Raw genomic sequence first — 17,249 nt, forward strand, 5'->3', positions numbered from 1 at the left:
TTTTCCTCACCCACTATAACTGTCTTACGGCAGGTTAAAGTTTATAAATTGAGATTTTTATCTCAGCTAATCTCATTTAGCATTGCTTCACAATTACTTAGCTAAACGGAAATTGCAGCTTCTAAACACAAAGTCTGAGATTGATCCAACCAGTTCTTTTGCTTGAGATTATTGTATTATGAATTTCAATATTCTGAATGTGTTAAAGTATATGTTCATATATAAACATACATATACACTTGTCTGTTCTTCAAAAGACTGAGTCAGAATGTCTAATTACAAAGATAGTGTGGCTATTGTATTATTACATGATCTTTATTTTTTTCATTCCCACTCAAGAGGGATAGAAATATTTGAAGATGTCTCCTCAAGTAGTTGAGAAAACTATCTATAATGTACAGTAAGAAACATCTTTCCAGGGACACCTCGGTGGCTTAGTTGGTTAAGCATCTGCCTACAGCTCAGGTCATGATCCCAGAGTCCTGAGATGGATCCCTAATTTGGGCTCCTTGCTCCATGGGGAGCCTGCTTCTCCCTCTGCCACTCCCCCTGCTTGTGTTCTCTCTCTCTGTCAAGTAAATAAATAAAATCTTTAGAAAAGAAACATCTTTCCAAATAAAAGGCTCACACCACATAGAGTTTTTCCCTCCATGAGGAGGGAAGTTTGGCTGGGAAGTTAGGCTCTCAGCTAGGAGGGGAACCACAAATAGTCTAGACTTCTGTTCACTTCCCACCTATGATGGATCAGTTTCCCAGTTCACTTTTCTCTTGGTATTCCATGAGAGACACATCTCCTTGTTTGCTCACTTGTCCGGGTGTTCAGAAATAGTGGCCCTGTTCTGCTGTGTGTAGAGGGAAGCTTCTTTGCACCACAATGAGCTGATGCAGAGGTAGGATTCCCCCACTTACCACATACTACCCTGTTCTCCAGATGAAAAAGGTGCAAGGAGAAGAAACAATAAATGACCTCCAAAGACATCTTGAGTATTTCTGTGCATTTCAGAATAGTAGTAATATTGTCTATTAGAAGGAAACTAAGGAACCTGGTTAATTTAAACTTTGAAATTCAGAATCGCAACTAGCATCCTATCAATATAACTTACCTTTCTGTTTCTTTTTTTTTTTTTTTTTTTAAGCAGATGAAATGATGCCTGACTGGCAAAAAAGAGGAATCAATAGCACTATTAAAGAATTCTAGTTACACGTTATCACAAACTGATTTTGTAAATTAATCTACTCATTGATTGGCTGTTTTTATATGTAGGTGTTTTAATCAATTTACTTATTTTTATATGTGTTTAATGATTGACCATTTTTAAATGTTAAGTGAAATGGTTACATTTATTGTGACAAAAGAAGAGCATCTTGTATTATAATGTATTTTTGTCTGTTGTGCGTTCTTCCTAGATGTGTGTCATCACTACTGTGTGAATTCTGAATCCTGTACCATTGGAGATGACGGAAGTGTTGAATGTGTCTGTCCAACACGCTATGAAGGTCCAAAATGTGAGGTTGACAAATGTATAAGGTGCCATGGGGGGCACTGCATTGTAAATAAAGACAGTGAAGATATATTTTGCAAGTAAGTGGACATACAGCTTAATTTATTAAAGCATTTGAAGCCAAAAGGTTTAGCAGTTAAGCAATAAATGTGAAAGTCATGTAAATTTTTTTTTATCCTAGAATTCTATAGAGTGACCATTGCATCTTTGTTTTGTCTTATTTTGGTTTGATTACAGATCAAATTCAGTTCATTTCAAGTAAATTAACTTATTCAACTCCTACTATGTACTACTGGAGAACATGAAAATTCATCACATAATCATGTAATTATATGATCAGATCATTCGCTGTATAGACTATTCCTAATAATAAGCAAGAAATAGTGAAATGTAACATACCTTCAAAAAGCTATATGCAATAGCCCTAAATTAGAATAGCTCAGGCTTTTAAATGTCTCATTATTATCATTGATGATGAGTGTTTATTTTTCTGTTACAAAATGAGCCTGTGGGGGAGAAGCAAAAGACCTGTCTACTGGAATACATTTTGATCTTCCAGGTTTTATCTGACTTTAAGTATTATGGTCCAAAATAAGTAGATGGAATAATGTTCCCTAGGAGGCAACTACAATATAAACGTCGAAGTTAGACTTTGGTTACGTTGCCTTTTGCCCTTTGACTTCAAGATCAAGTGAATGGAAAACAGCATCGCAGCTACAGGGTAATGCCATTCGGATTCCTGTCGCGAAACAAGTTGATGCCACTGAGGTTAGAGTTCAGTCCTTACTCTGAACTTCTTTTAAAAACCTTTTAAAAGAAGGGCTTATGAAGCACTGGACTCCATCACTTGTCTTGCTTAGGAGTATAATAAATGAGAATATGAGATAGAGAAGCATGCTGTAAAGTGTTCATGCCATGGCTTCCACTGAGACAGCTCTGTGAGGATGCCAGCCCTGAATTATGTTGCTCTGCCAAACAAGGCCCAATAAAATTTTATTACAGACAGCATCAACATTTTTTATTTTTTATTTACTCTCATTTTAGAATTTACTCTAAATATGATTTGTATTATCATTATGAATGACATTTACTCAAACCCTCAAATTGGGTCATTTGAAAGTACATTATTTTTTAAGTAAAGTAATTGAAAATATGACTAATTATAAATATGTGCCTTTGATAAGTATATAAAAGCAAATGCATTTTCATGTAAACTACCAAAATCATATTTGCTCATTAAGCTCGTCACTTCTTTGTGATGAAACTTTAGCAAGACAGAACTTTGTTTCCATTAGTGAACGAACATACATTTTTCTCTACGTCCAATACACCATATCAGAAATGCACTGTAGTCTCTTGCTTGCAACTCCATTCCATTCATACAGGAAATACTAGACTATCATCTAAGACAGGCTAAAAACTGCAATTGCCTTCCCAGTTTTCCTTAGGAAAGCTCATGTAGAGACAGACACCCTATTTCCATTACAAGGGGAAGTTCCATATGAAGAAGAGTGAGACTCTGGGCTTTCAGTACTGCCTGCTTACAGAGAAAATTAGCTTCATCCAGAAACACCAGAACCTCATAATCTGAGCATGCCACGAAGATCCAACACTGTGATTTTGGACTCTTAAAGGATCCTTTTGGGAAAGAATATGTCAGATGGATAAATAAGAACAGTTGTTAGCAAAATGAGTAGATAGAGGAAGTTTAAAAATAGACGTATAATACTTGATCAAATAGGCTAGATACATAAAAGTGTGATAATACAAACAAGACTCTGCGTATTCTGAAACAAATGAAGACAAACTTGTCTTCATTTCTATGATATTTTTCATCTTAGCATTAAATGACATTTACACTATGTTAGAATTTCTGTCTCATAGGTAAATAACTTACACTAAAACAAAAAACACAACTGAATTACAGTAAATCTTTACTTAAATATGAAAATTCAAGCCTCCACTATACTTGTGATTACAAATAGTCAGGTGTGTTTCTAATGCACAGTCTATGAGCTGTCAACTAGAATAGATACTCTGTCAAGTATAATAAATATAATCTTTAAAAATGGAGCTAATTGTATATTTTTCTCCTTTGTGGAAATCCAAGTAAGTATTGATGAAGAAAGACTTGATCATAATTTTGAATAGCCTAAATAATACCTTTTCAATTCTTTGTGTGTAATGGACAACTGGTAATTAACTTTTGGAAAGAGATATATCACAAACTGTGTGTGTGTGTGTGTGTGTGTGTGTGTGACATGCCTCCAAGAAATGAAATTATGAATAAAACTTGCATTAAAACATGGGCTGAACTCTTTGAAGCATTATAATGATTTGAGTAATTTGTATTTCACATTTGAAATATATACAAATGTCTGTCTTCAATTTAGGATGCAAATAAAACTATTAGAAGGAGAAAGAGACAATATCTTTTATAACTCCTGAAAGCAGGAGATAAAAGCAATGAATACTTAGAATTTTTTCTTTCTGTTAAAAGCTGGTATTTGGTGTATAGTTATCTTTTTTGTAGGAAATCCTTTAATATAAAATGAGCTATGTTTTCTCTCTGGCGTTGTCCTTTTCATAGAACAAGAAACTGTAACTTTCTGCTCTTTGATTTTTAAGGAGGCTGAGATGGGGGACAAGGAAATACAGATCCATTTAACATATCAGACACCAATACCATTAAATGTATACTTGTCTCACTTTGTATCCATATTCAATGCCTCTAGATTTAAGGTATTCTTTGCTAAATCTTAGGAACTTTTAACTACTGCTTCCTTCTTCATGTTTGGCTCTACATTCACATATCTCCATTTTAGAGTGTGTACATAGTTGACTCATTGCTTCTGTTCATCTTGAAAAGAAATGTGATTTTTAAAATCTAGGCTCTTAAAAAATACCTTTAAATTAAACATCTGGAAAAAAGATAAGCCATTTTGTGTTTTTTTTCAGCAGCCTCACCACCTACATGAGGTGAAATAAACATTCACGGAATGAATTAATTAGGATCGCTAACTGATCATTTTAGGCATCTAACCGATCATTGGGAATTACCCTGTGATGGATGTAACGCAATAGATGTCCATCACGGAGAGGATCAAAGTGATCAGTGATATTGCAACCTGATTTACATGTCAAGCTTATATCCAGATTTATGGTGACACCACTGATTGCTTCATGACACCTAGTGCAACATGATCTCATAATCAGAATAGTGGCATGATCTGTTGTAATTCTGCTTTGAGCCAAGGCTTATATGATTCTATCACCCTATTTCTCATACAAGAGATCTCTTGCTAATTTAGAATGTGGATGTACTTTTGTCTTTTCCCCCAATAATTTCCAATGTCCAATCTAATATTATTCATTTATACCAAAATATAACATGGCAAGTAAGAAATTTCTGTATTTTCCCATTAATGTCATGCTTGGTTTTTTTTTCCATAGCAATAGCCATAGTGTTTATTCTTATCTCAGACATGTAATGTGCTGTGAATTAAAATAGTTTCCATAATTTTCCCAAGAAAGCCTAACTCATTACCTTGTTGCCATCCTACATATTGTTCCTATAACACAACACTACTGTTTATTTTTTCAATGAAATTACCATGATTTTTGTGTGTGTTAGAATAAAAAAATTGACATTAATTACAATACATAATCAAAGAGAAACAGTGGGATAAAATGACTATCAGATAATCCTATATTTTCTTACAAAACCTGGAATCTGAAACTCCTAACAGTTTTTTTGGACCAGATTTTACAGTTTACGAGAAATAGCTGAAGCATTTGCTTCCAGAATATTTGATCATGTGATTTATAATTCACACCAATGTCACCAAACCCTAGTTATATGAAAAGGGAATAAATGAATGCTAACGTCTCCCTGTAGTGTAAGTGATTGACATTAGAGCATATTTTTTCACACATATATATAGCTATATTAAAATTTTATATTAAGCAAATGGGTTGAAAATTTGAAAATTACTAAAAGAAAACATTTGTCTTTCATCATTTTGTTAAAAAAAAAAAAAAAAAAAACAACTTTGCCTCCAGGAAGTCTGTCTTTCTGAAAACTTACTTTTAGCCAGGCCTCCATTACTCCTCTATGATGAATATTCTCATCTGCAGAGAGTTTATGTCAGCTTTCAACAATAATGATGCCAGTAACAATGAGATTTCTTTTTTCTTTGTTGCTGCAGCTGCACTAATGGAAAGATTGCCTCTAGCTGTCAGTTATGTGATGGCTACTGTTACAATGGTGGCACATGCCAGCTGGACCCTGAGACAAATGTACCTGTGTGTCTGTGAGTATTGTATAATGTTGTGGGCACTTTGTGGAATGACTTTGTATGTACATGGAATCCCTCCTCTATTGTTCTCCATTTTATTTGGTGGTGGAGGGAGTGATCCATTTTAAGTGAATGTTTCATGGACATCTCTGATCAAGTATTGTCCCTCAGTGGCTCGTGTGCTGCAAAATCTCCTCCTTTATCAATTTGCGAGTGATTTCATAAGGAAGAGCTCATTCAATTATTAGCATCATACACATTAAAGACATTCACAGATCTTTGAAGTTGGAAATGCCAGGGAAAATTATTCTAATTTCATTGACCTTATTCAGATATGGGAAACCCAGGCATAATCATATTTGTGAACACTTGGTACTTACATCCATTCTTTTCAAAAGAACTTGAGGTATCTTTTCAAATGTATAATGCTATTTGATGTGTGTATCAGGTTTAGAGTGTTATATTATGTAAGCCTATTAAGCCCCTGTCTCCTTTGGAATTCATGAAGTTGAATCTGGGTTTTTAAACATTTGGAAAGTATTGGAGATTCTCTGCTTGTGAGAAAATCTATAATTTAATATTCTTCCCTCTGTCCATAATGGACAACTGGAAATAAAACCATTCCACTTACGTGGTTTCTATTTTGAGTTTTCTTTGATCACCGCTGCACTAGAAGGATGACGTCTACCTCTGATCCACATCCACGTTCTGTCCCCACCTTGTCAGAGCAGCATGTGATAAGTGTGAATGAGAGAGAAATGAGCGTACTTTACAAAGTTTTATTCATATGTTACTATCTCTGTATGAAATAAATTTGAAACATATTTAGAAAAAAAAAGTCAGACGCTTTATTTAGCTGTATTTTACTGAAATTCTGCAGATGCTCTGTGGGGTTTAAAAGTCAGCGCTGTGACCAGAAAGAGAACCCTTGTGATCACTACTGTCAGAATGAGGGGATTTGCACTTTAACTGCGTTTAATGAGCCGAGATGCAAGTAGGTTTAACCTTCCACTTTACCACTGCGCTTCGTGTGACATCATTTCAGGCCACAGTTCATTGGTTTAAATCATGAACATCCACATGCATTTCACAGTGTATACTTAATCTCGGGGCTCATCTGTGTCACACACACTTAACCTTTGCTTCGCTCACCGACAAGTGTATGCACCACAGTCAGCTAGAGAGTCTAGAAATATAACAGAGGGAATGAAAAAGCTCATGGAACTGTCTAATAAAAATACATTTCCTAGAATAGTCGCATTTAATTAGGGAAGTACAGAAGCGGGGTTTTTAGACCCTATTGCTATAGTCTATATTATATTTGGAATAGTGGCTTCTTTTCAGTAACTGACTTTTCATTTCAAGTGCTGATGAAATAATAATACATTCTTTTGTTTCCCAAATGTTCACCGAGAACACTCTTACTTTAACCAGAAAGACTTCTTTATAGAAGAAATAGGTACATGGTAAAAATTTTGTTTCCTAATAGTTTAAATCTTTCTCTCCTAATTCAACTAATTTGTCCATCCATGTCAAATAAACTTATTTGCTCTGAGAAATTTCAGGGACCACCTTTGGGGTAACTATCAATGTTTATCATGATGGAAGTTATTTCTGCATTTTGCTTTTGAGCTTTAGAGATGGATCATATGTGACATCCCCCTTTATATCCCATGTCATAAACAGAGACCATGACTGGCGCCTCATACTAACCCCATGATGGTGTCACAGTATACTTAGTAATGGTCTTGAAGCACAATTGTATTGAAATTCAGATGTTTCATTATCAAAACTCTACAGTTTTGTTCACAAACGAACTATTTTTTTTATTTAAAAATGTCATTCTTTAGATAATTGTCCAAAAAAATATGAGAAGTGATTAAACTAATTAAACAGGGAAAAATTGGTATTCCTTCTTTTTTTCTAGAAGATATTTGAATATGTCAAACCAATATTCCTACATAAACTACATCCAAAAATAACACTTTAAGTATTAGTCTACAAAGTGTATGTAAACTGATCTTTTAAGGCATTGACTTTTCAGTTCATACTCAGGTTTGCACCTGTGTAAGTGAAGACAGAGGAGACTCTTCAGTTCTACCTCAACATGGCTCCACCCTAAATTTCTTCAGCCATTCAGCAAATATTTATTGACTCTGAGAGTATGCTAAATCCTAGACAAGTGAAGATGAATGGAATTTAACCCCCAGCATCAAGGAGCTCATTAATTAATGGGGTGAAAATTCATACACAACTAATTAACTTATAATAATATAAGTGTGAACACAGGTAAAAAAGAGAGGGCAGTGAAGTCTTAGCAGGGCAAGTGATTTGTTCAGAATGGGAAATGGAAGCTTAACAGAAAAGGCAATGTTTTGTGGTTTATGTAGTTCATGATACTAAGTGAGGTTGGGAAGACCATTCTGCAAAGAAAGAATAGCATAAGCGAAGACATGGATGTGAAACTTAATGGCTTATTTGGGGAACTGTGAGTGGTTGTGTATAGCTAGAATGAAGGGTGACTGTAGTTGGGAGGGGGAGGGGCACAAAGACACAAAACTGAAAAGATAAATTAGAATCTTATTTATGCCAAAGTTAGGGGATTGCATAGGATCCTGAAATGAATGATCAGCCAAAGAGATTTGAGGCAGAGGCTTGAGATGAAGGAGTTGGCTTTTGAAGGTGATGCTCATTGATGTGTGTGGGAGAGCCTTGAGACCAGCTGCAAGGGCCCTACCTGATAAGGTTTGGCATGACTTCATGAGAAAAGTGATGGGCACGTGAACCTGGGCAGTGCAATTGGAGGAAAGAAGAGCAAGGGCAAGAGATTAGTGGATATTTCAGAGTTATTAAGTCCAGAGTGATTGTTAGCCAAACATTGATCTAGGTACCCATGTTACTTCATTTTCAGGACACCGGTAATGCCTATTCTGGGGCCCAGTCTTCATTAATCTTGTCCCTCTTCATTATGTCCAGGCAAAGTACACATAACATTTCAGACCCACCCTCTTCCTTCCTTCCCATAAATAGGTGTAGGACTATGCCTGCCCACAGAATGCCCCTGTATCCCCAGAATCCATTTTTCATAGGCATAGCAGCCCACAAAAATGTTCTCCACTTTTGACTCTTACCAAGTATCATCAGAGGCACCTGGCCTTATAAGATGATAATCAGCCTGTTTTTTAAACTCAGCGAGGAAAAATACATTAATTGGAAAGATTTAGAAGAAAATTATTTTACTTTTGCATATGTTAGTCTCTATGTGCATTTGGTTTTATGGGAATTTTGTCCATGCCTTTGTTTTTTACAACCTAAAATGTATTCTGATGGTAGCAGTAATTCTTACTGAATCCCTCAAATATCTTAAGCTATAAAAAGAAGCATAGAGGAGAGAATGACATTCTGCTGTCATTCATTCATTCATTCATTCATTCATTCATTCATTTGCCAAATGTTTATTGATAACCTATAATGAAAGAGACCCTATGTAAATTTGGAAAGATAATTAATAAGAGCTAAAGCTGACTTAGCAAATACTTTCTGTCAAGCACTATGTTAGGCACTTTATATATTTTATGTAAAGTTAGAATATTATGCTGTTATTATTATCATCATCATCATCATCATGTAATTGTTATCCTCATTTCACAGACTATAACACTGAGGTTACATACTAAGAACGAATGGGACTCAAACAACATTTCTTTGATTCTGAAGTTCATGCCCCGGTTATAACTCTTACACTGTACTACTCTCCTTATGCTATACTAATTCCAACATGGTTTTTACTTTTGAAGAACTTAAAATTTATTTTAGTAGATGAATGGGTTTAAAAAACTTAAAATTCCATTTGGCAATTGTTATAATAGTGAAGTGGGTGATGTGAATTAAGGAGGGCACTTGTCATGAGCACTGGGCATTCTGTGTAAGTAATGAATCACTGAATTCTAGACCTAAAGCTAATATTACACTATACCTTAACTAACTGGAATTTAAATAAACATTTGAGACAAACTTAAGAAACAAAAAAAGAAATAAGACCAAAGTGTTGTGGGAAAACATCTCAATAGAGATCAATTAATGATGATTAGTTGGAGAGAGGAAAACTTCATAGATGAAGTGATAGTTTCACAGTAAAAAAAAAAAAAGTATAGTATTTGTACAGATGGGGAATGACTAAAAATCTTTTTTTAAGGAGATAGAGAATATATTTGAAAGTAAGGTGATGATTGCTGAGAACAGAATTTAGCCTATGTGGCAAAATAGGAAGAGAGAAGACTAGAGGGAGATATTGGGGCCTCTTGATGAGGTGCATTTTATGCCATGACATGAGAGTGGGTTTGTAGAAAGAGGAATAGAGGATTAAGGATGGAATCTAGAAAAGACTACTGTTTGATACTATATTATAAAGGAATCAACAAAAGTAAATGAGAAAAATAGAAATTGGAGGAAACTTGTCAAAGTAGATTATTTCAATTCAAAGGAGTAGAGAGTATGAAAGAATATGAAAGAAAGAAAGAAAGAAAGAAAGAAAGAAAGAAAGAAAGAAAGAAAGAAAGAAAGAAAGAAAAGAAAGAAGAAAGAAAGAAAGAAAGAAAGAAAGAAAGAAAGAAAGAAAGAAAGAAAGAAAGAAAGAAAGAAAAGAAAAAGTCCAGACAGTTTAAGGAGGATACGAAATTATAAATGGTTTATTGGATTTTGCCATTGGATGGCCATTAAGGGAGATGTTTTGAAAATTCTATATGACAGCAGAATATTAAGCCCTTGGGATATCTTCCTAATAGTCAATTATCCTTATGAGGGGAGCTTTTTGGAAATACAGATTTCAGCCTCAGATATCAATTGGTAGTGGACACGTATTTTTAATGAAAAGCTAGTGTGTACTATTTCATCTAAAAGCCTTACAGGAAAAAAAAAAAAAAAAAAAAAGCCTTACAGGAAACAAAAAAATGCTTTAAAAGATAAGATATGGGGATCCCTGGGTGGCGCAGCAGTTTGGCGCCTGCCTTTGGCCCAGGGCGCGATCCTGGAGACCCGGGATCGAATCCCACGTCGGGCTCCCGGTGCATGGAGCCTGCTTCTCCCTCCGCCTGTGTCTCTGCCTCTCTCTCTCTCTGTGACTATCATAAATAAATAAATAAAAAATTAAAAAAAAATTTAAAAGATAAGATATAGTGCTTGCTTAAGTTTTGTTGGTAGTACATTTTTTTTTTTTCATAGACTGGAAAACTATTTGAATGTGCAGGACTTAATACACATTTGGAAAGTCTATAAAGCATTCAGATCTATGAAGGTGACAGATTTTTTTTCCACATAGAAATTTTATTACTGTAGCCTTCAAGTTAAGAAATAGATTTGTTCTTTGAAAGCCTTCACTTTTGTCTCTTGATGGACATTTTCACTTATTACTACATATGGAGGAAAAAGGAAACTCCACAGAAAATCCTAGAGAAAAATAAAACATAGGATTTTCTATGCTTATTTTGAGAGAGTTTTGATATTTTTAAAGTAAGTGATATTGCTTAGGTTAAAACCAAATTTAAAAGAATCTAATGTGTGCTATCTTGACAATATTTTGGCTGTTATATGTTTTTTGTTGTGAGGTTTAAAAATCAATACTGTGAAGAACTATTCAACTCAGTATCAAGTTAACTGTGTATTCCTACTTCTAAGATAACTTGCAAGGGTCAGACTTTCATTTATATGGGATTTAACTTTCTTTAAAACATTCACAGCATTATCTCCCAGCAATATTTACAGTACATTTCCTCTTCCAATAATAAAATCACGTTTGTAGCTACCCTACTTCTCCTATCACTACTAGCATACTTACACACACACACACACACACACACACATAGCCTTGTCACATTACCGCAGGACCATTCCACTCTTAGATGTTCTGCTCAAACAGCTCATTGAATTGAAATGCTTCTCCTTTTTTCCATTTACCTCTTATTATCCTAATAGTCTCAACTCAGATACCCTTTGTATGTGGCACAAGGAAAGTGAATAGTAAATCTTAACTGACTCGGGCTTAGCTAAATTTCTCAGAAGAAAAGAATCAAAATTTAATGAGGAAAGTATTTTATAATATGTAATATATATTTGTATATTATATGTTATATATATTTATATATAATAACTACATATATCACATTAGTCAGACATAGAACCACGAGGATGTGTGTGTGTGTGTGTGTGTGCGCGCGCGTAGGGAGAGAATGAGAGAGAAAACCAGGAAAGTCATTGGTGTAATTCAGTCCAAATCCAAAGGTCTGAGAAACAAGGTAGTTGATAGGATAAGTCCCAGTATAAGTCCACTATTGTTTTTGGTTTCTGTTCATTCAGTTTCTTAACACAAATATACACTTGCAGCTTATTAGATACTAAAATGAGATCACATGATAGACATTCTTTTATGTTTACTTTGCAATGCATTCTGAACACCATTCCTGTCAGCATATATAATTAGATGCTTTTATTCTTAAGTGGTTGCCCAGTGTTCCATTGTCTGCATTTTCCCTACTTTATATAATTAACCATGTATCATTCAGTTATTAGGTGTGCGGTTTTATTCTTGTGTTCTTGTGTTAACTTTTTCCCCCCAAAGATACAAACATGTATCTAAATATGTTTGTAATTTCTCATTAGTTTTCTAAGACTAACACCCAGAAATGGAAATATTAGGTCCAAATGTATCGAATATATGAATGACACTAGCTATGATTTTGGGCAAGTGACTAATGTCTTTTTGTGTCACATTTTCCTTATCTGTAAAGTGATAAGTTTGGGCTAACCATTCACTTATAAGTCTATGAGGCATAATATATTTAAATCTGAGTCCCATTTGAAGTTTTGCTTTCAACCTGATTTAAAATTTGGTTGGAGTCACAACCACAGATACAAATTCTCCCCAAACCCCTCTAAAACATCTAAGAAGACACTGAGAAAACAAAATGTCCATTAGCAGCAACACTAAGAATAATAGAAAATCTGTTCATACTATGCAGTAACTGAAGAATTAATCATAAAATTTGTGGTTCATGATTAAATATTTTTATTCAGTATTTCTCTATGGTTTCGTAATTTATTTTTCTGACACTTTAAAATAATATGCCAAGGTTTAGCTAAGTGTATGAGTAGTCTCTTTACACTTAAGCTCAAAAGATAATAGTTCTTTTCACTTATTTCTTATTATAACCCCTAGTCTAGTATATAAGTCTATAAGAACTAGAATCTTAGGTGTCGGTTCCCTTGATTGTTTCATATTTTGCCCTCTTAGAGAGAACAAAAATACTGTCAATCTTCTCTTCCTATAGCCATTCCTCAACAAGTATTTATTGAGCACCTACTATAAGCCAGACAATATCCTAGGCACCAAAGAGTTAATCCGTGAACAAAACACAAAAATATTTGACCTGTGTAGCTTAAAGGCTAATGGTTATCCCTTATTGGAGAATTTGGGTAATATTTACTTTTTAAAAATAGTCTTCTGTATAATATATACTTTTTTAAAAAGAGAAGAAAAAAGGTAGTTTTTAAACTTATTTGTGTCATCTGAAAAAAGAGAACCAAAAAGATCTAACTCTGATAGTGCATGGCTTCTGAAATCCTATCAATTCAGGCACTGACTGTTTTGAAAATGGCAGAGCTCCAAGACATTTCTTATAATATATATTATTGCTTCTTGCCCATGGCAAGAACCATTCTCCATTTGGTCAAAAACAAGATAGTGATGTTAGTTTTTATGTTTTACTTCTTCATTTCAAACAAAAGCTAAAAATAACGTACTATGAGCATTTCCCCCCAATCTATTACCTTTTCTTTTTTTTTTTCCCCCTTTTTGGTTTAGTTAGATTTTTATGGGTATCTGGTTTTTTTGTTCATATTTTTTAGGAAAAAATGGTTTCCAAAGAAATTATCTCCTTTCTTTGATCATTCGTGAGAGTATGTGTGTGTGCTTCCATTTTTCATACTCCACTATGATATTCCATATTTTATGGCTAGAATTGACCTCTCATCTGTGTGTGGCCTTTGGACATGGAACATATTTCTATGAAATTGGCTTGGGAATGTTGCCTGTTGTACACTCTATGGCTTCTTTAAATTTATATGTCTGTTTCTCTCTGGAAGATTGTAAATTCCTTCAAGTAAGAAGTTGTGTCTGATTTATCTATTTTGCCCTAATAGCTAGCATATGTTCTGCACATAGTATGTTCTTAGCTAATGTTGCTAAAAAATAATTTCTTGGTGCCTATATTGTATTGTGAGATCTGACAGCCTATGATATGATCATCTTTCTGTCATCATTATAATACCACATCCTACTTTGTTATTAAGTTTTCAAAACTACAAGAGTCAGGAAAAAAACAGAAAAGTGATTGATCTTATCATGATTTGTTATTCTCTTTCTCACCTTTATGATACCATCTAACGCTACCCTGAGGTGTTTCCTGAGTGTTCTGGAATCCAGGTTAAATAGCTCTCTGTAAAGATCTAAGTAGGTTTAATTCAACATCTTAACTTATTAGAAGAACATAATTTTATTTGTTTTTGTTGTCTCTTCTCCTTGCTTTTTGTTTGTTTATTGTTTTTGGTCTGGGAATCTCTATCAAAAATAGACAGGGAAGAAGGGGAAAGTAAGATATAGCCCCTGCCCTTGAGGGCCTGTGAGTCTATTTGAAGAAAAAGATGAGGGAAGAAGGAACATGCCAGGGGCTCTGGGGATTTGAGTAATGTAAATAAATAATGCTTATAAAGGAGGATTGGACAATGATATTAGACAGTGAAATAATTCTGAGGAATATAGAATGCTTAGCGAGAAATTTGAAATTCATTCCATAAGCAATAGAGGAACACTGATAATGTTTGAAATATGGAATATCACAGCCATCTGAATGTTTTAGATAGATTTTGATGACATGGTGCTATGCTGGAACAAGAAGCTATGGGTTTGCAAAAAAAAAAAAAAAGAAGAGAGAGAGAGAGAGAGAGATTTAAAAATTAATCCCAATTTGCAATGAAAAGGACAAAGATATTTTTCAATTAAAAAAATGACTTTAAAAAAATGACTTTTTAAAAGTGTTTTGTGGTAAACAAGGCATACAAGAGCCGAGTGATAGAGGATATTATATCTCAGGATTGCAGTTTGTTTTGGTTGTTTAGTTTTAATCCTCTGGCTCTTTTGTCATCTTAATATGGAAATGCTAATAGCATGTACTTTCTAAAATTGTTTTAGAAACAATTTTAGAAACAATAGGATTAAGAAATATAATATATGTAAAGAACATAGAGTATTGTTCTTCAACATAAACATTAAAAAAATTAAAAAGGAAAATCTTAAAGCCATTGTAATACACCAGACATACATGATCAGAACCTGGTATAATCTGGGCTTCTAGGAGTCTGAAGGTGAAAAATAAAGTGCAGCTTTTTTTTTAAAGTGCTTCTTATTGAAAATAAGGTGCTATGTGGCATAAATAAAATGCAAGCAGTGCACGGATAGTAACTGGGAGGGGACCTATAGTAAGTAAAGCCCAGCTCAAGTCCTATTGAGAAAGAAAGGACAATGGGTCTGCCCTCAATTTCCTTAGAAAACACACAGGAGAATTAGTTTTATAATCATTTTCGAAGTAGAATTTTTAAATGCAGAAAGATGCAAAACAAATATATAAATACCAAAGGGACATTCATTAAGAGAGAAATCTGCATTAGGTGTTTCATCATTGTCTTTGGTTTTGTGATTGTTCCAATCTAATTATTTTATTAAAAGTTCAGCATTATTTTCTAAGTCCTTAGGGTGAGAAACACGTAAGGAAAATGTACAAGTACTAGAGAAGCCTTTGGCGGGACTTTTGGGAAGAGGATAACGAGTTCTGTTTCTGTCACAAATTTTAAAGAGATAGGAATTATTCTCTAGGTTGCAGTTAATTAAGGCCTTGGTTTCTGAAAATACTGGTCTTGCAGAAAGGAGACTACAGGGTTTGCTCTCTGTGGTCTTGCTGTCAGGCTGAGCAGCATTTCTCCATGTGGACCAGCGACCTTGTGGCCCCGTAGAGAATATTTGAGAAGAACCAAGGAACTTGTCATGAGTGATTTCAAACAGATCACAACTTTTCAGCAGGGGTATTGAGCAATTCAACTTTAGGGGCCTGGGTTGTCCACATTGTAAGAGTCAGGTCATTGCACATTCCTTATTTGCTTTCCTGCCCCATGGCATATGTTCAAAACAGAAAATACGAGATGTGCACGTCTTTTGGAGTAGTAAGGCCAAGAAAAGCTGTCACATCAATAGCTATCCTATATGATCCCAGGTAACAAGTTGTAACTTGTCCTAGCTTTCACCATGCCGGCAGTGCCGTGGGGAAAACACACAATACAGATATCACATCTTTCTGTACAAGTTTTTAAGTCTAGTTTTCGCCTTGACAGTACAGTGGCACTACTTAACAAAGAGCATTTACTACAGAGTTATATATATTGGGCAGCTACAGTTATAAATCTTTGATGTTCTCACATTATCTTCCCTTGATTTGGGGACACATAATCATATATATGATTTCACATAATCAGCAAATCGGAATAACCAAAGAAACCACAATATAACCACATAATATTTTCATTTGTTAATGTTGCTTCTTTAACAATTAAATATTTTTTTCTATTTAGACTGCTTTCCCCAGATTTTACTGCAATAGAAAACAATCACAATTTCAGATACTTTTAACAAAAAATGCTTATTTCTTGCTCCTATTCCACTGCTGGGAAAAGTCAAGAAAACTAAATAGTCACTCTAAGGCCTCGTACCTGACCCCCATCTAATTTTATACACTTTCCAGAAAAGGATTGGACACATATGGTTTAAATACCAACGTTGATTTCAGAGTAAAAAAATAATTAAAGATTCCTTATACTATCATTATTTAAGAAAATATGTTCTTTCTCCTTTTCTATAGTATGACAGTAACAGAAGTCATTATGTTAAAGGAGTATAAAATCTTAAGCCTAATATACTTCCTCTAATGAGCATACAAATCAGAAATTACAACTATGTAGATATTGGCATGAGGTATACAGCCTTTAAATTTAATAATTTAATATTCATAATATCATCATTTGCATTAAATTAAGTTAAATGATGTGTAAATTTTATACACATCATTATGTCATTTAATATCCCAAGGAAGCTTTTTTTTTTGGATTTTAAAATAATCAACTTACCTTGCAAAAAACAAGGAAGGAATAAGGAAAAATCTTTTGAGGCAGTAAAAGGAAAACATAAAAAATAAATAACAAACTAAAAAGGATGTGGATTTGAGGGGAAAACAAAGGTGATGTCATATGAGGCGATATCTATGGACAATGTGTGACAAAGCAGGAAGTATCATTCTCTCTGTCCTGTTACTATAAACTAAAAAACTGAAATGCATGAATTGCCTATGAGGAG

The 17,249-nt window shown here is 34.2% G+C and overlaps 1 protein-coding gene across 1 annotated transcript in view; it reads left to right on the forward strand.

Moving 5' to 3' along the window:
- Positions 1–1,407: 1,407 nt before the first annotated feature.
- The window catches only part of LOC140596701 (low-density lipoprotein receptor-related protein 1B-like), a gene marked incomplete at its 5' end in the record, with an annotated part of 38,873 nt that continues 23,031 nt past the window's right edge, over positions 1,408–17,249 (forward strand). Inside the window, 3 exons of the mRNA XM_072745194.1 lie at positions 1,408–1,582; positions 5,711–5,815; positions 6,681–6,794. Of these exons, the coding sequence (XP_072601295.1) occupies positions 1,408–1,582; positions 5,711–5,815; positions 6,681–6,794 (394 nt within the window). The remainder of the gene's footprint in view (positions 1,583–5,710; positions 5,816–6,680; positions 6,795–17,249) is intronic.

This window comes from Vulpes vulpes, unplaced genomic scaffold, assembly GCF_048418805.1.
Source record: "Vulpes vulpes isolate BD-2025 unplaced genomic scaffold, VulVul3 Bu000000778, whole genome shotgun sequence".
NCBI classification, from domain to species: Eukaryota; Metazoa; Chordata; class Mammalia; order Carnivora; family Canidae; genus Vulpes; species Vulpes vulpes.